Source organism: Paroedura picta, chromosome 14, assembly GCF_049243985.1.
Source record: "Paroedura picta isolate Pp20150507F chromosome 14, Ppicta_v3.0, whole genome shotgun sequence".
Taxonomy (NCBI): Eukaryota; Metazoa; Chordata; class Lepidosauria; order Squamata; family Gekkonidae; genus Paroedura; species Paroedura picta.
This window is the reverse complement of record NC_135382.1, coordinates 24,470,384-24,495,498: the sequence shown is the minus strand read 5'-3', so window position 1 is coordinate 24,495,498 and position 25,115 is coordinate 24,470,384. Positions and strand designations below refer to the sequence as shown.

At 48.5% G+C, this 25,115-nt stretch overlaps 1 protein-coding gene across 3 annotated transcripts; it reads right to left on the bottom strand.

Moving 5' to 3' along the window:
- Positions 1-923: 923 nt before the first annotated feature.
- SLC38A8 (solute carrier family 38 member 8) lies at positions 924-25,003 on the bottom strand. Of its 3 annotated transcripts, none has more exons than XM_077310423.1 (11): positions 24,812-25,003; positions 16,116-16,306; positions 13,836-14,034; positions 12,310-12,463; positions 11,034-11,138; positions 10,350-10,407; positions 9,171-9,285; positions 6,465-6,612; positions 4,625-4,824; positions 3,404-3,455; positions 924-1,259 (listed from the first exon to the last, which is right to left on the bottom strand). In XM_077310423.1, exons 1-11 carry the CDS (start codon positions 24,858-24,860, stop codon positions 1,157-1,159), a joined length of 1,374 nt encoding a protein of 457 aa, XP_077166538.1. In that variant the 5' UTR covers positions 24,861-25,003; the 3' UTR covers positions 924-1,156. The 3 variants fall into 3 exon arrangements, with proteins under 3 accessions (XP_077166538.1, XP_077166540.1, XP_077166541.1); XM_077310425.1 differs by lacking the exon at positions 24,812-25,003 and adding an exon at positions 24,645-24,782; XM_077310426.1 differs by lacking the exon at positions 24,812-25,003 and adding an exon at positions 16,510-16,528.
- Between the last annotated feature and the right edge of the window lie 112 nt (positions 25,004-25,115).

Genomic DNA, 25,115 nt, shown 5'->3' with positions numbered 1-25,115 from the left:
GGACTACAATTCCCATGAGCCTCTGCCCCGGCGAATGCTGGCAGGGGCTAATGGGAATTGAAGCCCATGAACATCCGGAGGACCACACGTTGACTACCCTTGCCTTATAGGGAGTCAAGCAGCCCTTGGTCCATCAAGGCTCCGTCTTATGCCTGCAGGTCAACACCAGTCAGCTGGTGGTTTCTAGAGTGATGCTTCTTCGGCAAGGCTCTTTTTGTGAAAACAGAAAGGCAGAGAAAATTGCTTGGGCTTCAAGCATACTAAAAGGGGGTCTAATAACAAGACTCCTCATTCAGTGTCACCAGCGGAAAACAATTGCTCAGGGAGCAGAGGGGCCTCAATAGGAGCCTCAGGAGAGACAATCACGGAGCATGAATGTAGAGCACGCTGCATGGAAACTCAAAGCCCATTTAAAATATGCCTACAAGAAGAGGAAGAAATGGTGAACAGAAGTGGCAAGAAATAAGGAGAGATGCTCTCAATGGGAAACAAAGAACCATCCTTCTTATGCAGCATGAAAGGTAAGTAACAGGTTAGAAGGAAATGTCACCCTCCTCAGTAAGAAGAGAGGGGAGGATTCTGCTACAATGTAGTGGTTAAAAGAAGCGGCTTCTAATCTGAGGAGTCAGGTTTGATTCCCTGCTCCTCCACATGCAGCCAGCTGGGTGACCCTGGGTTAGTCACAGTCCTGTTAGAACTGTTCTCACAGAGCAGTTCTGTCAGAGTTCTCTCCGCCTCACCTATCTTACAGGGTGTCCATTGTAAGGTGGCTGTAAGTTGCTTTGAGATTCCATCAGGTAGCAAAAGGTGGGTTATAAAAGCCAACTCTTCTTCCTCTCTGGCACAGAACAGGTAATAGGCGTTTGCCCATCAAAAGGGGTTATCTGTTGAGCAGCCGAACAGGAATGAAACATGCAGGAATCCAGCGTGTGAAAAGGCACGATCCACTTGTGTACATTTTTATTTATATAAACACACATTAGAAACAGCTTTTTTAAAAACGAGCATCGGTTAAGTTCTGCTCAGCCAGTTGCCCCTGCAAAAACACCTGCCTGAGTTACTCAGAAGACCTGGCCGGGATTAGCCAACCTGCAAGAACAGAGTCCGTTTCCCAGGCCAGGCTGCTAACCTTCCAGCCGTCTCCGCCTTGGCGCCGCTAGAGTTTATGCATGAGTTCCATGATGGCGATAGTTGTGCTTTGGCCAAAGATGAATGCTCCACACAGGACCGTGACGATGCCCCACGTGATCAGGATGGACCTGCAGGATGCGACCAAGACATGGGATCGGACCGGTTTGGTGAGGGTGGTTCTCAGAAGGGACTGGGCTGATTACAGTTCTGCTGTTTGGGACACCTGAAGCTTCCCACAGCGGCTTTGGCTGGCCCTACCCTTTCTCAACATTTTTTACCATTGAGAAACCCCTGAAACATTCTTGAGGCTTTGAGAAACCCGAAAGAGATGTCAGCAGAAGTGACTCAGAAACTCCCAACCAAATGGACATCACACACATAGACGCTGCTGTCCCCAACACCGGAAACGGCCCAGGTGGGGCAGGTATTTGCCACTCCATCCCCCCTGCCACCACCTCTCCAATGCAGTTAAGTTAAACGGAGAGTACCTACCTCTCTGGACTCCAGTCACGACAACATATGAGCCCCAGCCAGCAAAGATTTTTTATGACCGGGGCCCCTCCTTTTTCCAGCCCCTCCAGGCCCATCATTGACCCGTGGGAGGGAAGGGAAGCAGGTTGACATAACCACAGATGATCATATCATCCGCTAATGTTTTAAATTCTTTTACAAATAATATTAAAAATCAACTCCCACCCAAGCAGTGAAACCCTTCCGGGGCCATCACAAAACCCCTGTTGAGAAAAGCTGGTTTTACCCTAATGCTCAAAGTAGATTACAGAAGCAAATCAATCTGTCTTCTCAGAGACGGGACACCATTTGCAACCTTTCAGATTCAAGGATGACTCCCGTTTTACCACCGCTCATTTTAATGTCAGCATTGATTTTCCTGCGTCCATAGATGGGACGGGAGCCTTGAGCGTGGCCTCCCAGTTTTCTGAACCTGTATACTTTTCTAAGTGCGTTGCATGCCCTTTCCCTCTCTGGAACACGTCCAGGGAGGTATGCAGTGCGATCCTAAACAGAGTTACAGCTTTCTAAGCACATTAACTTCAACAGGCTTCAGAGGGTATGAGTATGTTTAGAGGTGTGCTGATTGTCCTTGCACTCAGAAAGGTACCCTTCTACAGGACAACCTGCTATTCCTCTGTGGCCTGATATCAGGCTCTCTTGATGGTAAGTCCTGTTTTAATTGGAATGACCTTGTAGAGATGGTCGAGATGGAAGCATCTCTGCTTCCATGAGAAAAATGCACCAGGCTGCCTTATTTCAGAGGTATCCTGGTTACAAGCGGGACTTGCCTGGGGATGTTGTGAGGAAGTTAAAATCATTAATTTGTCTGAGCCAGTGGGGAATAAGAGTGTTAAACTACGTCAAGGGAGACTCAGGTTCAAATTCTCGTTCTGCCATCGAAGCTCTATTGAGTTATCTTGGGCCAGCCTCTCTCAGCCTAACCTCCCTCGCCGGGTTGTTGTTGTAAGGATAAAGTGGAAGAGGGAAGCAAGCCACTTTGGGTCCCCGCTGAGGACAGCAGAGAATATATATCTAAATAAATACGTTGACGGCTTTAGTTGCCTATAATCTGCTGGGAGAGCGAGGGTATTCATGTTTTTTTACACTAAAATCAATTTTTTCTTGTACATTTTCCGCGTGCCTCAGCACTGTACATATTTTATGCTTTGTGATCATCTAATTGGTAGCCGTGTTGGTCTGAAGTAGCACAATAAAACCAGAGTCCAGTAGCATCTTTAAGACCAACAAAGATTTATTCAAGGCGTGAGCTTTCGAGTGCAAGCACAGGGTGTCTGTTGTGGGGAGAGGACAGAGAAGGCAACTGGAAGCTGCTTTGAGACTCCTTCGGGTAGAGAAAAGAGGCATATAAGAACCAACTCTTCTTATTCTTTAGTAATATCAGGGCTCCCTCAGTCTCACCATTCTCACAGGGTGTCTGTTGTGAGGAGAGGACAGGGAAGGTGAATGTAAGCCACTTTGAGACTCCTTCTGGTAGAGAAAAAAGGTATATAAGAACCAACTCTTCTTCTTTGGTAATATCAGGGCTCTCTCAGCCTCACCCACCTCACAGGGTGTCTGTTGTGGGGAGAGGACAGGGAAGGTGAATGTAAGCCGCTTTGAGCCTCCTTCGGGTAGAGAAAAGTGGCATATAAGAACCAACTCTTCTTCTGCTTCTATGTGGGATGCGTTGGGGAGAGATAATGGCATTAAGTTACACTAACTTCATGGAAGCCACATAAGCAAAGAAGGGAATACATACTTAGTCCTCGGCATGACCGTTTCCGTCTCCATTGCGCACACCAAACACAGCCCTACAAATGGGAACAAAGGTTACTTGGCTTTATGCGTTAAAAAGCATCTCCTTCCATCCCAATCCCAGGTAGACCTTTTCAAAAGAATTCTAAGCCTCTCTGGATCATATTCAGCATCCAACTTGGAACCTGCAGCTAGAGGCACACCATTTATTCACCGAGTCCTCGAGGAACACCCTGAAGGCCAGGGGGCAGGCAAGGCAAGGCTTTCCCCTCAAGTAATCAGTCTTTCCACCCATCAGCAGGATTTGAGTCCATTGCCTCGCCTGAGCTTCCTGCTTCTTGCTCTCATTCCTCAGCCCAAGCTGTCAACCAGACGGACACTAAAGAGCTCTTGCTATTCCAACTGATCTCCTGCAGGTAACAGAGATCAGTTCACCTGGACCATTTCCGCACTGGAGGTTTCATGCCAGGCTGCAGGCTGGATTTTGGGCTGGGACAGGTTGCCCTGCCTCTTCCCACTCCCAAACCAGGGAGCATTTGGCTCAGTGCACCTCGTCCACCCCACATTTGTGCTTCTGCAGAGGAGCCGAGGCAGCAAAGTTCCCAGTGCGGAAATGGAGAAAGTGGATGCTTTGGAAGGTGGATTCTATGGCATTGCACCCACCTGAAGTCCCTCAGGCTTCCCCATCTCCCCAGGCATTGGGGCAATCTAACTGTGTTTGCCAACACCAAGGTAACAATCCTAGTCATGGGATTGGGGGTGAGTAAAGTGAGGAGGGAGGAATGGCCAGCCAAGAAGGTAAGAGGCAAAGGAGATGGATGTTCAGCAACAAGGAGAACATTTTATTTTATCGAGAGGCCTCTCTCGCTCGAGACATTTCATCTGTAACCACAAAAAGAAGAACTTTGGAGAAAGAAGGAAAAGAGAACAGCTGGAGAACACTAGAGGGGCAGCATTTAAGTCACACCCAAATTTCGTCTCCCTGTCAGAATGAAGAACACCTTCAGGACCTGGTGGTGGTAGTGGTGGTGGTTATTGTTTAATCCAGGGGTAGTCAACCTGTGGCCCTCCAGATGTCCATGGACTACAATTCCCATGATCCCCTGCCAGCAAACGCTGGCAGGGGCTCATGGGAATTGTAGTCCATTGACATCTGGAGGGCCACAGGTTGACTACCCCTGGTTTAAAGCACACCATTCCTTCACCCTTTGCAAAGTGGGCCTACCTGGAAAGATGAAGATGAAGAACGCGCTGATGCCCCCAATGACGCTGATGATGTCGCTGATGTCGGGCACGAAGAGGGCAATGATCAGCGTCACCATCACCCACACGGTGGTCAGCAAGATGCGCAGCCATTTCTCGTAGGGCTCCGAGGTCAGGACGGAGCAGTGCTTGGTGCCGAAGCAGACGTCCTGCAAGACCGACCTGGCGGGGACAGCTCAGTCAGATGCAGCACTGCAGACCACGCCGGGGATTGTACTGCCAATCTCAGGTTCCAGAGGCTCAGGACAGAGAAATCTGTCATCTCCTTAATGAGCTGGGGTTTTTATCACACTGATACTTTTGGTTGCTGTTCACACTGGTGGGGGCACTGCTTGGTGTAGCAGTTAGGAATGGCGGCTCCTAATGAGCCGGGTTTGATTCTGCACTTCTCCCACATGCAGTCAGATGGGGGTAATCAGTGGTGATTTCTGCTAACAGAAAATTTAGTCTGGATAAACCCCATTAGACAAGCCTGCTTTGTATCAAGAATGTTGGCGCATGTCATTCAGCATTGCCTGCTGTCTGGCAGAAATTCTCATGCAGAGAACAGCCTTTCCTAATTTATGCTCCTGGATTCACTGCATGCAAGGCTCTACCACCAAGTCGTGCCGCCTTCTAAACAGCAGCATTAGGGTGCATTTGTCATTTTTATTCTCCATTTTCTTTCCCAGCAATTACATGCGCAGGTTTTAGACTGAGTGGCCATCAAGTATCTGCACCACGAACTGAATGACTTTAATATCTGCTCACCAGTTCTCTAAATGCAAAGACATTTTAGGACAAGAGCTACAGTATTTGGGTAGAATAGTTGTTTTTTATACCCTGCTTTTCACTACCCAAATGGCCCGCCCTTCCTCTCCCCACAACAGAAACCCTACGAGGTAGGTGAGGCTGAGAGAGCTCTGACAGAACTGCTCTGTGAGAACAGCTCTAACCAGACTGTGGCTAGCCTAAGATCATCCAGCTGGCTGCATGCGAAGGAATGGGGAATCAAACCCAGCTCACCAGATTAGAGATTGCCGCTCCTAAACCTACATCAAGCTGGCTAGGAGACTCCAAGAGAGCCAATTTATTTACAAATGCATAAGCAGAACGTACTGGAAGCAAACAGGTCCTCTTAGAACTGGAAGCAAAACAACTGATCTAGCATCAGATTCATTACACCACGAGATAGTCCATGTCCAGCTAACTCACAGTGTTTGAATGCTATGGGCTCTTTGAATCCTAATTGCTATCTTGGCCCCAGACTGTGTCTCTGCTCCTTCCAACTAACTGCAAAGTGTCACCGTTACCAATGGATGGGCTTTGAATTCTACACACTGGAGAGAGATTCCAAGGAAAACAGCTCCTGTTATGTCCCTGTGATAAAACTTCAGTAATCATCCTCCATCCGCAGAAGTCAGTCAGCCTTGAGAAAGGTCCTGACACTGCCAAAAAGTTACACAAATAAAGCCAGTACATTTGGGATGAAATTATGCCGGTTAGTGGAGCCAAGAAAAGAGACAGGCACTGACACCCCGTCTCCCATGCGCTATAAATACCCTCTGGCCGCCCTTTGACTTCAGAAATGTCACACACTGTTGTGAGCAGACTTTTAACCCTTCCTGAAGTCCTAAATGTCTTGGCTTCTAGGTTGCAATTTCCACATGTTTCTGTGTTTTCTCCAGTCTCTCGGGGACAAAAGACAGAAAACCTGACCAACTCCCGGCAAGGAATACTGAATCAGGTTGAATTCTACCCTGCCTTGGACTTGCACATCAGAGGCTTTGGGGGTCAAAGCAGAGGGAAAACCTGAACCTTACCTTCCCAGCAGAAGGACGATTGGGTAGATGGTGATGATAGAGACACCAAAGAGCAGCCGGGCAACGATCACCACCACGTCTGTCCCAGGGTAGGACATCAGGATATCCGCTGCAACATCAGCACCAAATGTCAAATAGCCGTAGAGCCCTGCACAGAGACAGCCCCGTGTGCCTGTTAGTCGAGTTCAGTTATTGTCTCTCTTGGGCCTGTCTTTTCACAGGTTTTCCGCAGGGACCATTCACAGAATGAGATTCTATAAGGTCGCCCCTGCATGCTTCAGAGGAGACAGATGGAGCAAAGTGGCAGGTTCTCGGCTAATTACTCTCAGCATTCCACAATGAAGGATATATCTGCCCATCAATCTCCAATTCTGACATATTTCCTTCGCTATGTCTCCCAAAGCCAAACAAAACAACATGGTAAGCATATAAACTAAGCTAGTGATTCCTGTTTGGTCCTTGAATCCATCAAACATCTTTATTACGCTATATGCTGATTTACTGCTTGCCCTCTACTCATCTGTATGGACCGGTAACCTCCATATTGCTATATCTGAAAAAGTGGGCATACACATGAAAGCTTACACCTTGACGTAAACGTTTGCTGGTCTTAAAGGTGCCACTGGACTCGCACTTTGTCCTGCTGATCCGGATTTAAACAGTACAAGATGGGACAAGACGGTTATATCCAGACATCCTTTCCTGGCCACAGCTTGCTTCCACAGCTGTTTTGCACACATCTGTAGCACGCCAGCAAGCCACAGGTAGGCAGTACACAGGTGTGCTGATGTATCATCGGTGGCAACGATGCCTCCGCAGCAGGGCAACTGGTGGTGAGATCCTGAGCACACCTGCCACATCGGACCTGCCACCAGCACATCAATGTTCCTGCCAAGTTGCAAGCTGGCGTTTACCGTTTAGGAAATTTGTTATGAGAAATTTAAGACAGGATCAGGTTTCTTCTCTGGGACCGACACCTGGACTGCTGTATTTGTACAGGAATCCTATTAATTGCTCTTTAATTCTCCGGGCTTTGCACAGAATAGCTTCACAGCAAGATTTGCCTTCACTAGAATGATTACTAAAATTTATGTTATTGAATAGGCGATGATTAATGGAGGGGGAAGAAGCAGCACAGCATTGCCCCATCTTGTGAGAGCTCAGGAGCTAAGCAGAGTCTAGGACGGAAGACCTCCAAGAAGTCACTGCAGAAGAAGGCCACGGCAAACCCAACTCTGCTCCTCAGTTCTGGCAAGGCTGTTGCTTGGGGGGTCTCTAGAAGACAGCTGCCATGACAACACTGATATATACAGATTGCTAATGATGTCAGGAATTGCTTCCAGCTTCCTGAAACAGAATGTCACCAATGCCTAATATTAAAATGTATTTGGCTTTGGAAGCCTTTGATCTCGCAGGGTCGATCTGGTCTGAAGCCAGAAGATTCTAGTTTCGCTTGCCGAAAGACTCACACAGGATGCTGGGAGTCTCCCAAGCCCCCAAGCACTCGGGGCTGCTATAAATCAAAGTTGGCTTTTGGCTGACAACTGCATAAAACAGGGATACCTTCCCGCTTGCCAAAGAGAAAGCATTTTAGCTGTTCGTGCACAAGACGCTGTTCCTATCTAGGAGCAATTAAATGGAGAAATGGTTGCAGGGAAGCCGCTGAACGCCGAAGACAAGAGAGAGCAGAGACCCACACAGGGCAAGCAAAGGTGTGGGGGAAGCAATCCTACGCATTCCAAGGGGAGAGGGGAAGCACCCAACATGGGGCTGCCCTTCTGAGAGGCATCCTCGTGTCAATCATCCCATGGAATTCTGCCCTGGGATTCATGACTTCATGATCCCTGCGTGTTCAGGGGTGGACCCTGGAAGTGAATTGGGCTCCTTATTAGCCTGAACGCTCTGCCCATGAGGCTGGGAGTTCAATCCCAGCAGCTGGCTCAAGGTTGACTCAGCCTTCCATCCTTCCGAGATCGGTAAAATGAGTACCCAGCTTGCTGGGGAGTAAACGGTAATGACTGGGGAAGGCACTGGCAAACCACCCTGTATTGAGTCTGCCATGAAAATGCTAAGAGGGCGTCACCCCAAGGGTCAGACATGACCCGGTGCTTGCACAGGGGATACCTTTACCTTTATTAGGACCCCAGCATAGAAGAAGAAGAAAGCAGAACTGAACCGAAAATCCCCCCCCCCAAAAAAAAACCCAAAATATATATGCACAAACAAAAGGATCTTCTCGCCAGTGTGCACTATTGGTCAATGGCAACATCATCAGATCCCCAAATCCCTTGCATTAATTAGCCTGCAGTGGAAGGAGCGTGGCCAGTTTTTGCATTAGAAAAGGCTCTTTCCATAGGTAGAGTATGCCCCAGACAGAGAAGGTTGGGTCCCCAGGTCCATTCCACTGAGAGAAGGACTCTCCCCCAAAGGAAGAAACCTTGCTTTGATGCTAGAACATCCAGATGCACGAAATACCACTAGCCAGCTGGCGTACTTTCTAGGGTCCTTTAGTTCTCCACTGTGGGGAAGAGGATGCCAGACTCAACATACCTTTGTTCCCATCTGAGCTTGTGGGTCAGGCCCTTGTTTTGCAGAATTTATTCCGAGCTCAGAATCTGAAGGTATTTGGTACCAAAGAAAAACCTCTCAAGCTTCTCGGTAGAAGGGTTGGAGGGAAGACGAGCAAGTCAGAATAGCCGAATTTACCCGTCAGAGAATAAATCAGCAAGCAGAACAGCATGGACACCACAGATACCAGAACCCAGTGAGAGAGCTTCTTGTTCTTCATGCTGCTGTAGATGGCAATGCACGCCTCGTGGCACTGGAAGACAGAACACAGGCCAATGAAACAGGGGCTGTGGCTCCGTGGAAGTGCCTCTGCTTTGCATGCACAAGCTCCAAGGTTCAATCCCCAGCATCTCCAGTTGAAAAGTTCAGACAGTAGGTCAGAGGTAGTCAAAGTGCAGCCCTCCAGATGTCCATGGACTACAACTCCCATGAGCCCCTGCCAGCAAAAGCTGGCAGGAGCTCATGGGAATTGTAGTCCATGGACATCTGGAGGGCCGCAGTTTGACTACCCCTGCAGTAGGTGATGGGAGACCTCAATCTGAGGCCCTGGAGAGGTGCTGCCAGTCTGAGCGGGCAATACTGATCCTGAATGCCCAACGGTCTCAGAGTATAAAGCAGCTTTGTGTGTGTTCATGAGGCATTAACTTTTCCTTGCTTCAAGGCTCCCTCAGCATGCGCCCTCCTTGCCATCTCTTTCCCTGCAGATGCAATGAACAGTTCCACTGATAAAGTAAACAATATGGGGGGCATCAGACAGCCTCCTTTTGCTTAATATACAATGTGCCTTTTTCAATGACGGCATTTCTCTTTATCTAGCATGCTCTACCAGGTTGCATTGCTCCCTTAGCAACAGTAGTTTTTTATATATATAAAACAATGTTAAATGTTCTTTGAAGAAGAGTGGGTTCTTATATGCTGCTTTTCTCTACCCGAAGGAGTCTGAAGTGGCTTACACAGTCGCCTTCCCTTTCCTCTCCCTGCAACAGGCACCCTGTGAGGGAGGTGAGGCTGAGAGAGCCATGATATTACTGCTTGGTCAGGACAGCCCAAGGTCACCCAGCTGGCTGCATGCATCACCCAGTTATAAATTGGTGCTCCTAACCACTACACCAAGCTGGAATATGAGTTCTAGCTTATGACCTGAATCTTACTGACAAAGTAAATAATCAGTTTCCTTCTGAGAAGGAACTTCAGAGGCTTTCCACATATCCAACCATCTCCTCCCACCTCGTCCTCAAAGGAGCTCAAGAAGGAGCATGGACAGGAAAGAGGAGAGCCAAATTCTCTTTGTAGAAAGAGAAATTCTTAACCCATTACCTGAAATCCAAAGCAGATTGTAGGGACAACACTGAACACAGAGGCCCAGGAAGAAACCCTATAAAATTAGAAAGGGGTGAAGGAAGAGGAACATCTAGTGAGATGTGAGACGCAATCCAAGACAGCATTATACAAAGCAGGTACACCCCACATGAAATGCAGCCTGAAGACAGATAATATTTCAGCCGTGGGGGGTGGGGAGACTTTGGGGGGGGGGTTCACATCACTGTTTTAAAACAGATGTCATTGGTTGTTAGCGCGATTTCGTGCGAAGAGATACAGGGGTAGGAGTTACACACAGTGACGCCTTCAATTAATGAGTCGTCTCTGAAGGGCTGTTTCAAACTGTGCTGATTTTCCCCCACCCTTGTTTGCCACAGAGGTCCAAGCAACCTCAGAGGTTGTTAGGTGGTCAATTGACCCCACCTGTAGCGCTCAGGTTAGAACATTTTTTTTAAAAAAACCCAAACTTTTGAGGCAGCTTGCACAGCAAAAAAGGGGGGGGGGCAGGGAGCGGCACTGCAGGAAGCACAAAGAAGAATTTGGGAAGCAATGCATTGTGGGCTACTCCATTCAGCTGCATTCTAGCAATGACCCTGGGATGCCCGGGTCTAAAAAGCCACCACACTGATGCCTGAGGATCAGACAGGCTATCCAGAGCAGACCCCTGGCACCAGGACTTACCCGGAAGAATGGTGATGATCATATTTGACGTTGTGATCGGTTCGGATGTAATATTTTATTATGATGACAAGCATTAAATAGCAAGCAGCCAAGGTCCCAAGGATACTGAAAAAATGTAAAGAGAGAGGCAGAGGGGTCTGTTTAGCACAGCCCTGCGTTCCAGCTACAAGCAGGATTCATCTCCCCCAGCTTTGCAGCTTAAGAATATAAGAACAGCCCTGCTGGATCTGGTCAACAGCTCATCTACTCCAGCATCTTTGCCTTACACAGTGGCCCACTGGATATTCTAGAGGTCCAACAGAACACAGAGGCCTTCACCTTGTTTTGCCTTCTGACACTGGGATTCAGAAGCCGACTACCTCTGAACATGGAGGTTCTCTTCAGCCACCATCCTTCATGAATGAATTTAATTCCCTCCTTTAAAGCTGTCTATGCCTGTGGCCGCCACCATATCTTTCAGCAGCAAATCCCACAATTGAATTACTCATCGTGTAAAGAAGTATTGCCTATTGTCGCGTCTTAATCTGTGCATCAGCTTCATCGGATGCTTATGCCTTCTACTTCCTGTACTGTTTCCCCAGTCCAGAGGGGCCCACTACTTGCTTCGTTTGGGACACAACAAAGTGTCTCCCCCTGTCAGTACACTTGGAACTCACATCTGGCCACATAACACCCCCCCCCAGTTGTGTTTCCTCCCCCCAAGCTATTTTTGGGTCAAGAACATGGCAGGGGCTGCAAAGACCTCCATACCTCACTATGACCATCCCACTGACTGTGATGTTGTGTGCCTGGGACTTTCAGGTCCCAGGGGAGAACTTGCAAGCACCCCTCGGATGGACAGCCCCCCATGGGGGAACCCAACACAGCTCCAGGGCTGCTTTTCATTAGGCCCCAAGAACAGCAGACACCAACTAAATGGCTCTCTGGAAATGCAAATCATGGATTTTTGTCCAAAGAGGAGATCTTTACATCTAGCAAAAAAACCCTTCTGAAACCTCTCTCTGAAGACACACCCACAGCCACCCCCAACACCTGAAGCTGTCCCCTAAAGCAGGGGTAGTCAACCTGTGGTCCTCCAGATGTTCATGGACTACAATTCCCATGAGCCCCTGCCAGCAAATCCTGGCAGGGTCTCATGGGAATTGTAGTCCATAAACATCTGGAGGACCACAGGTTGACTACCCCTGCCCTAAAGTACAGCTGGATCACGAGTCATCCCACGCTCATTCAGCCCAATTCCAGCCCTCTGGGAGGGCAGCCGTGATTGGCATCTCACCTGGTGTACTTCTGGAATCCAATTTCCCTTGGGACAGAGAGAGGGAAGATAACCAGGATGCAGAGCACTGATAAGGTGAAGCGGTTGTCTGTGAACCAGTGCTGGTGAGAAGTCCCGCCACTCAAAGTTTCGTTTGGATAGAACGAATCGCACACTGGAAAAGAGGAAACAGGAAGGCATCCTTAGTCTCCCTGGCTGGTTGCCATTCAGTTTACTCATGCTCATGCCCACAATCTGCAACATGGCGCTCATGCCCACCATGTCACCCACTGATGTGGCTCCTGATATCCCCTCCCTGTTCCTTGAAGCATCTCTTCCACAAAACAGGAAGGCAATCCTGACTTTCCTCCACCTCAACCTGGCAGGAGGGGGCTCAGGAGACCCTCAGGAGACCCTCAGCATCACCTTTGAGTCTAATGGGAGCATCCATTCAGAAACAGTTGCCGTGTCCTGAAAGGACTACTCTTGGCTTGGAACTTTCCAATGTTTTGATTGATTCCTGCCCTCTTGGCAGCCATTTTGTGGTGGAATCCAACAGTAGCTCCCAACTGGGACTAAAAATGCCCCAGGACCATTTCATGTTGGGAAAATGGGGTAGGGAAAGCCCTGACAAGCCTGGATTTAACCCCTTCAGGTTTCTAGCAGCTGATGGGATGACCATCTGGTCAAAGGAACCCAGACTCTACCTGGGCAAAACACCTCATCAGATTTGGCCCTACAGCATGCCAAAATGGAGAGTGGACTATACATCATTCTACTTTATGAGGTCTTACTGCTCCCCAGATTCCACCCCACCCAAATCTCCAGAAATTTTCCAAGAGTTGACAACCCTTCCCATTTACAGACAGCCCTTCCACACCAGACTTGTTAAGGTCCCAGAGAAACTGGACAAGGTGAGGTCAAGCGAGGGCACATCAGGAGCTTGCAAAATCAGTTCTTGCCAATAGGTTTTGCTCAAGACCCTGGAAAAGTACTGCTGGTGTATCTACTTGATATGCTATTACTAGGTCTGGCCAATGCGGGAAGGGGCCTGGGGAGTCAATGCTTATAAGTTAATTCCTAGGTACATAGTGCTGTTTCAGGTCAGAAGCACCCACCCCAAATATGGCCTGCCCAGGAATTAAGGTCTGAGCACGGAGGTCCCAGGGTATATCTGCCATGTAGACATTCAGGACAGCATAATGCAAAATTTAACTCCAGATGAAAATATTAGGCTTAGGACACTAATGGTCCAGCTCTGTACGAGGTCCAACACACACAAAGCTATCAATTTGAGCTAATCTCTGGGGACTCAAAACTGCCAGATAGTTTCAGAAGGCAGCTGTGTTGGGTCTGCAGTAGAACAATTTGACTGGGGTCCAGGAGCACCATAGAGTTTTGGGGGTATAAGGTCTAAGGTTTTTAGAGTCCATGCTCCAAGGGAGTTTTGGCCTCTCAAAAGTTTCCTCCCCAAAGCTCTTGTTGGTCTGTAAGTTGCTCAACTGCTAGGAAGACCCAGGAAGGATTCTTTGGGTCGAAGGGCTTACGTTTTTCTAGCTGATCACCCATCACTCTGAGAAAAGCCACCGAGATCATGAAGAGGTTCAGAATGAAGCAGGCTTCACAGAGCTTCCCGATGGCCGGCCCACAGATCTCCCGGACCACCCCCTGGTATGTCGTCTGCAGGCTCACGGAGGCGGCATAGCCCAGGATCACCAGTCCGCTAATCAGGAATATCAGGGAAACCTGCACAAAGACAGAGGGTTGGGAGGGAGAAGAAAATTATTTTAAGCATCCATGTCTTAAATGCTAGCAAAGGTGGGTAAGGCAAGGTTGCCAGCCGGAAGCTGGCATGGGGGAGAAGACTGGGCAGCTGGGACATGGGTGGAGTCATTTTGATGCCAACTGGAAATGGCATCATACCAGCAGGGGTGGCCAAACTGCGGCTCTCCAAGATGTCCATGGACTACAATTCCCACAAGCCTCTGTCTGCCTGGCAGGGGCTCATGGGAATTGAAGTCCATGGACAGCCACAATCTGGCCACTCCTGCATGATTAATGCAACAATGTTGTTTGCCAGCCTACTGATGGGGGTTGGGAGCTACCTGTAGGAGCAGGACAAATTAACTCCTGCAGTTCTTGACTGCTCAAAAGTTCATCAGCTGCTTGATTAATGAAACTGATGCTCTATTAAAGGTCATGGCGGTAAACACAGGGATCCTTTCGGCTATTCCATTGGGTTTCTGGCCTACTGGAATGGTAACTTCCAACGTTTTTTAATATGATGTTTTGATTTCACTGACCCACTTGTTCTTTTATTACTAGTAAAACACCGCAGTATCCTGCACAACCTGTGATGGAAAGTGACTCTTGTTAGGCAGCTCAGCAAAGCACACAAAGAAAGAAAAGCACATTTTTGATTCCCAAAGAACAGCCCAGATTCAGCCACAGTTTACCCAAATAGCACATGAAACAGGCCCCACAAAGTGCCTTTCCCCCTCCATGGATGGGGATGGCCAGGTGTTGTAGCCAGAGCCATGAGTTGTGATCCCTTGCAGCCATGACCCCCACACCCGAACAACACTTGGCACAGCTCACTTGACCCCCAGTTGCCCATTGGTGTTCCTACCAGCTTCCTGTCTGCAACAGCGAATGTCTGAAAAATGTTTTCAGCAAAGTTGTTGTTTCCAAAGTTCTGACCATCCCTGGGAAGGGTGACCCTGCAGTTACTTGCACAGCACAAGTAATCACATCTATTGTGCTCTGCTAGGGCCCCGCAAATTCTTAAACAGGCTCTCTTGCTGCAGGGCCTGGGAATCCCTAAACTGGGCTTTGCCTAGATTTTTGCCAGCCCTGGAGGCAGTAAGGAGCCAGGACACCCGGAAGAAGTCCCATCTTGCAAATAATGAACATCCTTCACTGGAAGGTACCCTCGAGTTCTCTGATGCTATTATCTAAATCAAATAAAGCCCAAGTAAATATCCATCCCCAGCGTGTGATTCAGCCCTTGGAGTACACATAAGCATGTGTTTGGAAGAGGAGTGTCAAGGCTAGAGATACCTCAAGAGCTACAAGATGTCGACATCCAACTGGAGATACACGCAGATAAGCAATGGGCCCGCATTCTTTCCGTTTTTCAAAAGGGATGGAAGAGTCGTGGATGGCCTCTTGAGAGCCAGTGTGGCGTAGTGGTTAAAAAGCAATACTCTAAATCCGGAAAGCTGAGTTTGATTCCTCACTCCTCCCCCACATGCAGCCTTGGACCAGTCCCAGTTCTCTCAGAGCTCTCGGTCCCACCTACCTCACAGGGTGTCCGTTGTGGGGAGAGGAAGGGGAGAGTGTTTATAAGCTGCTTTGAGATACCTTTGGGTAGGGAAAGGCAGGGTACAAAAAAACAAGCTCTTCTTTCCCTCTCGTTATCTCAAGACCAATCTGGAGCAGAGCAGGAAAGGGTGCTAAAGACTCCTAAAGATTTACAGTCCGATGTGAGAAGGAAATTCTGTACTTCCCAGGGGCTCACGGAGGACTACCAGCAACTCAGGCAGAAGGGGGCTTCAGCTTCCCTTTCCACGGCATCATTTTGTGTCCTGAAATGGCCCCGGAAAGCCACTCTTTGCTTACGTGTTGCTTGCATGATGGGGCAGGAGACAAGCAAATAATTATTTATTGTTTGCTTCTCGTTTCTTACAAAGTGCGCCTGGCTTTAAAAACAGGAAGCAAACCGAAGGGACTTCCTTCTGCGTAAGCAGAGCAAAGACTGGGTACCCTCCACCCTCCCAGGCAGACCAGCCCATACAAGACCCGGAAGAGATCCTTTGGGCACTTACCAGCTCCACCAGGACAGCTGGGGTGATTCCTCCGGCCTTATTGAACGCCCAGGGGAAGTTGAGGAGTCCTGCTCCTAAAGCTGATTTCAGCAGAATGAAGACTGCCCCGGCGGAGGAGAGGTTGGGACTGTCCGACTCCAAGGTAGGCTTGGCTAGCAAGCTGATGCTCTCCCTAGCCAGCTCTTCCATGTCTGAAACAGAAAGGACGGCGGTTTGCCTTGTGGGGCTCGAAGAGAAGAACGTCCCAGTGGAGACAGAAAGCCAACAGGTTCCTCAGATGGCTCCTTGGAAGAATCACTTCAGTGCCATGGTGGAGTCGGCAGGGAGCCTGCTCACCGCCCGGGAAGGAGGGGAAAACAAACAGGAGGGGGACAACCTTCCCCCCTTCACAGACCTTAAGAAAAGAAAGGAAGGGAAACCAGAAGGCAGAGCAGCCTCCAATTCAAGTCCAGGGAAAAGCCTGGTTTTAAAAAAGGGCTCGGAGCAAGTTTCCTCCGGTGTTCGATTCAATTAGCACGTCCAGCTCGAGAGAGTTTTCAAATGAAGTCGCAGGCCGGTTCGAGATTTTGCAGGGAGGCGTTGACAAACAGAGCAAACCAAAGACAAGCGGTTCCAGATAGCAGCCAAGGGGGCCAGAAGTACGACCACTAGTGGGAAAGACATCAGGACACACCAACGTCACCCTGGTGGCTTGAGGTGCAAATCTAAAGGCCAAACGACCTGATGCTCCCAACCCAGGTCTGCTCACAGCCGCACAACCGGACTCCCAATCAGACGTAGATTGGGAGAATTCACCTTTAAAATCACTCATCTACTTAGCACTATGAGGAGAGGGAGGAATTCCAGTTTCCCCACCACCCTGCTTTTTCTTGTGCAAACCGCACTGGGGGGGTGGTGGAGGGGTTCCGCCCCTTTTCTCTGATTCCAGATGCCTTAGGAAGAACTTGGAAAGCAAAAAAGCCCCCTGCCTCCCATTCCACAGGCAAAAGTGGGAGGCAGGGGTGAATGGGGGACACAAACACAGAGCATGCCGAATACTCCCATGTGAAGGCTGCATTGCAAATGCCTACGCATATAACCCGGCTATGTGTTTACACCCACTCTTCTCCCCAATGGGGTTTAGATTCTTCATTCTACCCTCACAACAATCCTGTAAGGTAGGTTAGACTGAAAACACGTGATGCCCAAGGTCACTCCATGGCAGAGTGGAGATGCTCCCCCATCCTAGTCGGAGGCTCGAACTGCTACCCCTTGCTGGGAGTAACAGCAAAACTGAAAACTGTCCCTATTCGGAACAACTTCAGTTTTAAAAACTATAGATTACACGTGAATCTCGCTGAAAACACACTGATGAAAATGCAAAAGTTCAACGGCATAAAGAGCAGTGTTACGTACACGGAAAACAGGGGCCGGACACAACTAGGGGCACGGTGTGCTCCCCGGGCCCGAGACCCTGACAACCTCAACCTGGAGCAACAAACAAAACATCAGATTAGCCCGGTTTGCTCACATCTTGAAGATGGCCAGTTGAGACTGGACCCAGCATGCAAGAGCCGCTCAGCCGCATCCAACGGCCATCTTGCTCAAGGACACGGATTAGCGAGCGGCAGATAACAGGCAGACGGGGTCGCCCTCTGTCAACACTTGAACCGGAGGTGGATCGCAAAGATACAGATAATCCCGCTACGAATGTTCATTTGTACCCCCTGGGAAACCTACTCTATTTGGACTGAGCCAGGATGACGCCAGATGGCAGAAGACACAAACAAAGAGCAACGTCAAACTTTTTACACTGCCGTGTCAAGGCACGACTCAGCAACCGGGTTAACAGCAGGTGAATCTATGCCAGGACAAGTTCATCGGTCGAAGGTCTCCCACGACTGTCAATTTTCTCAGGCAACAAAAGGCAGATGCCCAGTCAAAGATGCAAGAGTTCCCCTAACCGTACCCTAATCCAGGGGTAGTCAACCTGTGGTCCTCCAGATGTCCATGGACTACAATTCCCATGAGCCCCTGCCAGCATTTGCTGGCAGGGGCTCATGGGAATTGTAGTCCATGGACATCTGGAGGACCACAGATTGGACTACCCCTGCCCTAATCCACTGTTTGTATAGACCCAGAATCAACAGATTATTCAAAGCACGGCTTTACCCAAGGAAAAAGAAAAGCAACCGCCTTCTCTCGAGGGATACACAAAGAGAAGAGCCCGACCGTCTTAATTCATTTTGCATTTCCCAACTATGCGACCTTTTGATCTCAGTAAGCAGGATAAAGAGACTTTAATCAGCTGCTATGAGGAATTATGAATGGCTAATTGTGTCTGTCATCCCAATTATATCTTTGCTGCCTTAAGGTGTTCCTAACCATTTAAAGTGTCCTTTTCGGACCCCATCATCATTAAGCCGCCCACAAAAGAATTTGGGCGTAATTGGCTTGTACGCTTTAGAAATTAGCCACTGGGCTGTAAAAGGAGCTCGGCCAATGGGAAAGTCTCGGTCCCGGCTGGTGCGCTTTGATACAATTTGGGGCTGGTTTTCAAAGGCCCGGCAACGGTCTCTAATCTTTCATTAGAGACACGGTGAGAAGATGCATCTCTCCTATTAGCAGCGATTAGGAAAGAGAAAGCTTGTCCTAATGAAAGCGCGTGCACTTTCCAGAGTAGATGCTAGAGAGAGAGATGGTATTTTTACTGCCAACTGACCATTGCTGGCCGTATAGGGCATGCCAGATAACCCCCTCGTGCCTATCCTATTCCTGGCGTCCAAGGTCCCCCCCCCCCAACATTAGATTTTGAAAAGAAAACAAAATAGCTTTTTTGTTAAAATGGAGAACAGGGGAGCTAATTCTGAACTGTGAAACCAAACAGAGGGAAAAGGATTAAACTCTCACACCTTTCCCTCAGCAGCCCTTGTGTCCATGTTACAGGTGGAGACACCTCTCTTCTGGCCGACCTTGCAGGGCTCTTCTCAAGGTACCACTTGATGGGCACACCTACCCAGCAGATGCCTGCATGGCACTTCATTTGTCACAGAGCTACCCACTCCCAGTATACAGATCACCTAATCCATTGCCCCGGCCATCTGAAAGCTTAGCCACCACACTGCTCAACTCTTTTTTCCAGTTTGGTGTAGAGGTTAGGAATGCGGACTTCTAATCTGGCATGCCAGGTTTGATTCTGCGCTCCCCCCACATGCAACCAGCTGGGTGACCTTGGGCTCACAACGGCACTGATAAAACAGTTCTGACCGGGCAGTGATATCAGGGCTCTCTCAGCCTCACCCACCCCACAGGGTGTCTGTTGTGGGGAGAGGAATGGGAAGGCGACTGTAAGCCACTTTGAGCCTCCTTCGGGTAGGGAAAAGCGGCATATAAGAACCAAGTCTTCTTCTTCTTCTTCTTTCCAAATAACCTATGAACAAATTAAACAACACCATCCCCAGTGCCCGTCTATCTGAGACACCACTGCTCATTTCCCTCCATTGTGCAAACGGTCTAAATACGTACATACATCAGTTTATTTATTTATTTACCATAGAGGTTTCGCCCACAAGCCAATGCTTCCCCTGATGTGCCTACAACACTTCCAAGTGATACTGGCGCATTGCATTTATTTCCAGCTTCTTCACTTCCTGCCTTAAGTTTCTTCCCCACCGCAACTGATCTAAATGAGTGGTTGGGCAAAGACAGGCCGTGCTTGCAACCTATTGCATAAATGATTTTTCAACAGATAATAGAAGCGGACCAGACGTATTACTTCCAACTATGGTCAAACAGCTTGGCTGCAGAAGAGCTTGCAAAAGGCAAAACCTGAGCTTCGCGTCCAACCTCGGCAAGGAAGAGCTTTCATCTGTCAGCTATTTATAATTGCATCCAGGCGAAGTTTGGTATGCAAAATGTCACCCTGATTTGAGGTCATTTCATGAAATATCTTTTGCCTCTGTTAAGCTATTTAACCTCTTCGGTAATCCTCCCTGAGCCAATGACTGGCTGGATAACCCTTGGCAAGTCCCCTGACCTTCCTGATCCATAGTCAAAGTAGGTGGAAAATTTGTTAAGCTGACTTCGAGGCGGGGGGGGGGGGGGGAGATCCCACACCAGGCTAAGACATGAGTGAACATCGCAGTTTTCATTCTGGATGCAGCCACAACAGGTCTTCACCCCTGCCCACCTCAAAGGACTGTGGATATTATCTAGTGTAGACACAGGCCGTCAATTCCCACCAGTCGGATGAAATTTAAATGAAACCAAACCTTATTATTAAACTAGAGACGTTTTACTAAGCCAGCGACATCCAAGGTGTTCATTTGGGGGAAAGTTTCTCCTCCACTTTCTCCAAACGTAGGACCTTAAGAAACACACGCTATAAAAGTTAACAAAACAGAACCAGTTAAATTCACTAGAGACAAAATCCATCGTATCTAAAACTAAAACAGCAGGGCAAAACTCTTACAAGTCATTACCAAATTAGCGGAAGACCTTAAGATGAACGCAGCCAATGGATTTAGACTGAAGCGACGGTATTTGGGGAAAGGGGACAAGGATTTCCCCTAACAGCCCCAAGAAAGCCTCTGTTTGCCCTGTGCGGGGAGGGGAGGTCTTGCATGCGGCCTATCAGTACAATGGGGCAGTTACTGGCTCCCCAGAATGAAGACAATGGGATGGGTGAACCTAAGCCCCCCCCCCAATGAGCCATGGTCCAGATCCAAACTGGGGGCCCTTCCTGCCTGGGAATTCAGGCCTGCCTGGGAATGCAGGCCCTACCTGCAGGGAACTCCCAGGAGTGCAGTTTCTTGAACTAGATTTCGTTCCAAACCGGAAACCTCAAGATAAGCTTCTCTCTGTAAGCCTTGAGAGCGCTCTGCTCATTTGCTGTGGCTACTCATTAACATGGAGGTTTGCATTGTTGTACTCCAAGCCGCACAGCTTTTCCCTTCTGCTGCTGGCAGGGAAAAGAGGCCAACCTCAACATCTGACACACAGTCCTTGCAGTTGGATATCATCTTACCTCCTAAGTCAGCTCCAAAGAAAGTTTCCTGTGATCAACCAATAGGAGTGCACCTATTGAGAGACAGTGTGGTATAGCGGGTAAGAGCGGTGGTCTCTAGAGAACTGGGATTGATTCCCGATCCTCCATATGCAGCCAGCTGGGTGACCTTGGGCTAGTCACAGTCTTGTGAGAGCTGTTCTCACAAAGCAATTCTCTTAGAACTTTCTTAGCCCCACCTACCTCACAGGGTGCCTGTTGGGGGGGAGAGGATGGGAATGTGATTGTAAGCTGCTTTAAGACTCCCTTGGGTAGCAAAAAGCAGGGTATAAAAACCAACTCTTCTTCTAGTAAGGCAGTGGTACTCAACCTTCCTAATGCCGCAGCCCTTTAATTCAGTTCCTCATGGTGTGGTGACCCCCAACCATAAAATTATGCAAGTGTTCTTTCCCAGAAATTAAACCGAAACTGACCAATGGCGTAAAGATCCATTGTTCATGATTGTATATAAATTGTTTTATACATTATGACTGCCCCCTCCCAAAATGCCCAGTGATGAACCTAGAAAGAATGGGAAGGGGACGGGCCCTAGGTGGGCATACTTCCCAACCACATTCTGCATGATTGTGCCACTTCAGGGGTTTCTCAAAGCTTGAAGAATGTTTCAAGGGTTTTTCACTGGCAAAAAGCTTGAGAAAGGCTGACCTAGTAGACCTAGAGAGAATGGGAGTTAAACCCAGTTCTCAAAGATCACCATGGGCAGCCCCAGGTTGCCTGAAGGCTGTGCAGAAAAGGGAAGATGGAACTTAACTCTCCAGACTTTACTGGGTCTTGCTGTTTGGAACCAGCTGTCTGTTCTGCTATTGACTTCAGCTGCCAGCCGCAGAATGGTAGGAGCCATTTTTGAGTGGCTCTGATAATTCTGCAGTTTGCTCTTGAGTCTCCCTGAGACAGGGCGACGAATCAAGTCAGTAAACAGATGAATGTAGGTCACTGGGTGATCTTCAGGCTAGTTGGTGTCTCAGCCTAACCTCACAGGGGTTTTGCGAGGCTGAAAGGGGAATAGAGCCAAATGTGCCACCTTGAACTTCTCTGAGGAAGAATGGGATTTTCAAAAATCTACTAGACAGATGGAACTAAAGGGCCAGTCGGTGTGATCCTGGCAGCCTCGGAGGCTTCATTTAATGAAAAGCAATTAAAATCAAGCTATCATTTAACAGATCTGCCATGTTCAATTGGCCCAGAACCCTGGGGTTTGCTATTCATTTTGAAGATAGGCTGAACCTGCAAGACTGACCAGGATGCTTTCCATGTGGCAGCTCTTGAGCATCCTGATATTACTGTTATTTATTAAATTTCTATACCACCCTCCCAATATGGCTCGGGGTGGTATACGAAGTGGGCTAAAATTAACAACAAATTAATAATATTAACAATGCAAAACAAAATAAAAACATCAGTAACAAATCAGCAGCATTAGAACAATAGCAGCCTCCAGATATTCACTGCCCAGAAGTCTCCAAAGTAGGTGTCAATCCGTGGGGGTCTTTTGTAGGGGAGGCCACAGATGTTATTAAGCCACTGGCCCCAACCAAAAGCTTGGTGGAAGAGCTCCGTCTTGCAGGCCCTGCGGAACTGTGTCAGCTCCAACAGGGCCCGGGTTTCTTCCAGGAGCTCCTTCCACCAAGTAGGGGCCAGGACTGAAAAGGTCTTGGCCCTGGTTGAGGCCAAATGTACCTCCTTGGGGCCAGGGACCACCAACTAGATGGCCCCTGTAGGAGACCAACAGGACATGTATCACCAGAAGGCAAGGACCAAACCGTTGCCACAGCCAGATGGGATTGGGGAGCGGTTGAAAAAGTTTTGTTTCCAATTTGCTGTTCTAGGGCTGGGTACATTTTCGTACAGCAGAATGGAACTTTGCTGTCCTCTCACAGAATGCTGCTCCCAGGGCAGTCTGAGAAAGACCAAGAGAAGAGGCCAAAGTGGGAAGGGGGATTTGGAAGAAATCGACAGTCTCATGGCGATGTAACCCCCCCGGATCCCTGTAGGATGAGCCTCAAGCCCTGTTCAGTCTCAGATGCCAGCTGCAGACAAAAGACGCCATCATCCAAGAAATAAAAACCTCCAGAAAGACAAAATGCCATGTACTGCAAGAGATTTAGGGCACACGGTTATACCAGGTCACTTTGGTGGCAATATAAGGGCTTAATACACCGAACTGCCAAAAAATAACTTAGTAAATCACAAGGGGCTCCTTTAAAAAAAATCCTGGCTAATATTTAGACCCCAGCTGCACTTGGACCTGGAGCTGTGGATTCTGGTAATGAATCCCGGAGATTCCTGTCAGCACCTCCTAAAACACCAATCTCCGTGAGGCCGATGAATTTTCTCCAGGTTTTTCCTCAGGAGCCAAATTACAAGGGGTTTCGGCCATCTACAGACATCTACAGACATCGCCCACACCTTGCTAGGCAGTTGAACACTATTAACTACCTTGACTACAGTCCTGCAGTTTCTCAGCTTCCGTAAGAAGAAGATATAAAAATCATTCGTGTTTTGGGGTGGATCAGCTTTTCACCAGTTTAGGAACATCAATGCACCTCTTGCTCAAGGAATAATTAAACATTTTTTTTAAAGGGAACTCAGTTGCCAAACTGGTCTTCCCAAGTACCCCTTTTTCTTTTCCTATAAGAGTCATTTTCTCTACGAGAGAAAAGTAAAGGTCTGTTCTTGGGCCCGGTTTTAAAGGATGGGAGAAAAGTCTATTCTGTACATCCAAGATAGTCTGTGGGCCTCATAAGTCACCGGACACCAGTCCCACATTACAAAATCCACAACTTGAGTCTGTGCACATTGCTTGTTCACAACCCTCCTGATGAAGGAGACATTTTCCTAACAAAGAGTTTTATATGGGGTATTGTCCTTCGTGTTCCCCTCTGGGCTCATCAAGGCACAGCACTTCCATTTTATGAGCCAGAAGTGTTAAAGAGAAATCCCCCTATCCCAACTTGGTTCCAAGTTTCCACGGTATAGAGAAAAGTTCATATGCACACATGCTCAGCAGCCACAAAATTCCAGACTCCGTTCAACCAATGCAAGATCATGGGCTAAAAAAGCAAAAGCAGAAATTTCTTTGTGGCCCACTTCCCTGCCCATATAGGGCAACCCCCACTGAAATCCCACACAGGGGAACTCCAGCCTAAGCCCATGAACTTCAAGGGACTTGGCTGGGTGTTAAATACTGCCTATCATTGTAATATTGCACGCTCAGCTACAAGGCACTATTATGACACTCAAGCCTGGTTGATCCAGAACAAGTTGTAACCAGAAATTAAGTCCATGCACAACCCCTTCCAAAGTACACACAGTCTGTTTCCAAGGGACAAGTTCACCTCTTATCCATCTGAAACAAGCCCAGGTATCACAAAAAGACAAACAAACAAAATCTTCAAATCAGCAAGGATGTGCCATGAAGTGCATCCAAGAGGGCTAAAGGGAACGTGCTTTTCCCCTTTACAGAATTGCAACAAAATGTTATTTACCCAATAAGGTTATTTACTTGCAGGCCATGGAAGACTTCAGCTGCCCAGTGCCACACATTTCAGCCCCTGTTAAGGCCACAGGAGGTTTCTTCTCCAGGATGTTGGCAACCACAGGGAAACCATGTTATCAACCCAGCCCCCAACAAGAGAGAAGGAGGAGACCATACCCATGTTGAGGCTGCCGAAGCTGCCGGGGACCACCTCCTCTTGCAGCATCCAAATGGAGAGTTGGACTTTGATGATCAACTTCAGCAGGGAGAGACCCCCCTCCTCTCAATCTTGTGGCAACAGGGAGGAACACACAAGCAATCTCAAGTTGCATCCCAAATTCTGGCTGGCTGGCCCCTCCTCCTTTTCTGCCTTCATGCCTTCTTCGAGGGCCTTGGGCTGTACTTCTGCTTTAACAGCTCCCAGCTGGCTCTGCTTGCCAGCTTAATCCTCGATTAGCCGAGCTCCATCCATCCCTTCCAG

What these genes read in the sequence shown, in the direction of transcription:
- SLC38A8 (XM_077310423.1), bottom strand. Translation starts at nt 24,860, where the DNA reads ATGCTGCAAGAGGAGGTGGTCCCCGGCAGCTTCGGCAGCCTCAACATG. An exon ending in GGATTCCAGAAGTACACCAG is followed by an intron (nt 11,139 to 12,309) that starts GTGAGATGCCAA and finishes ACATTTTTTCAG; the next exon opens with TATCCTTGGGACCTTGGCTG. An exon ending in GCTGATTTATTCTCTGACGG is followed by an intron (nt 6,613 to 9,170) that starts GTAAATTCGGCT and finishes GTCTCTGTGCAG; the next exon opens with GGCTCTACGGCTATTTGACA.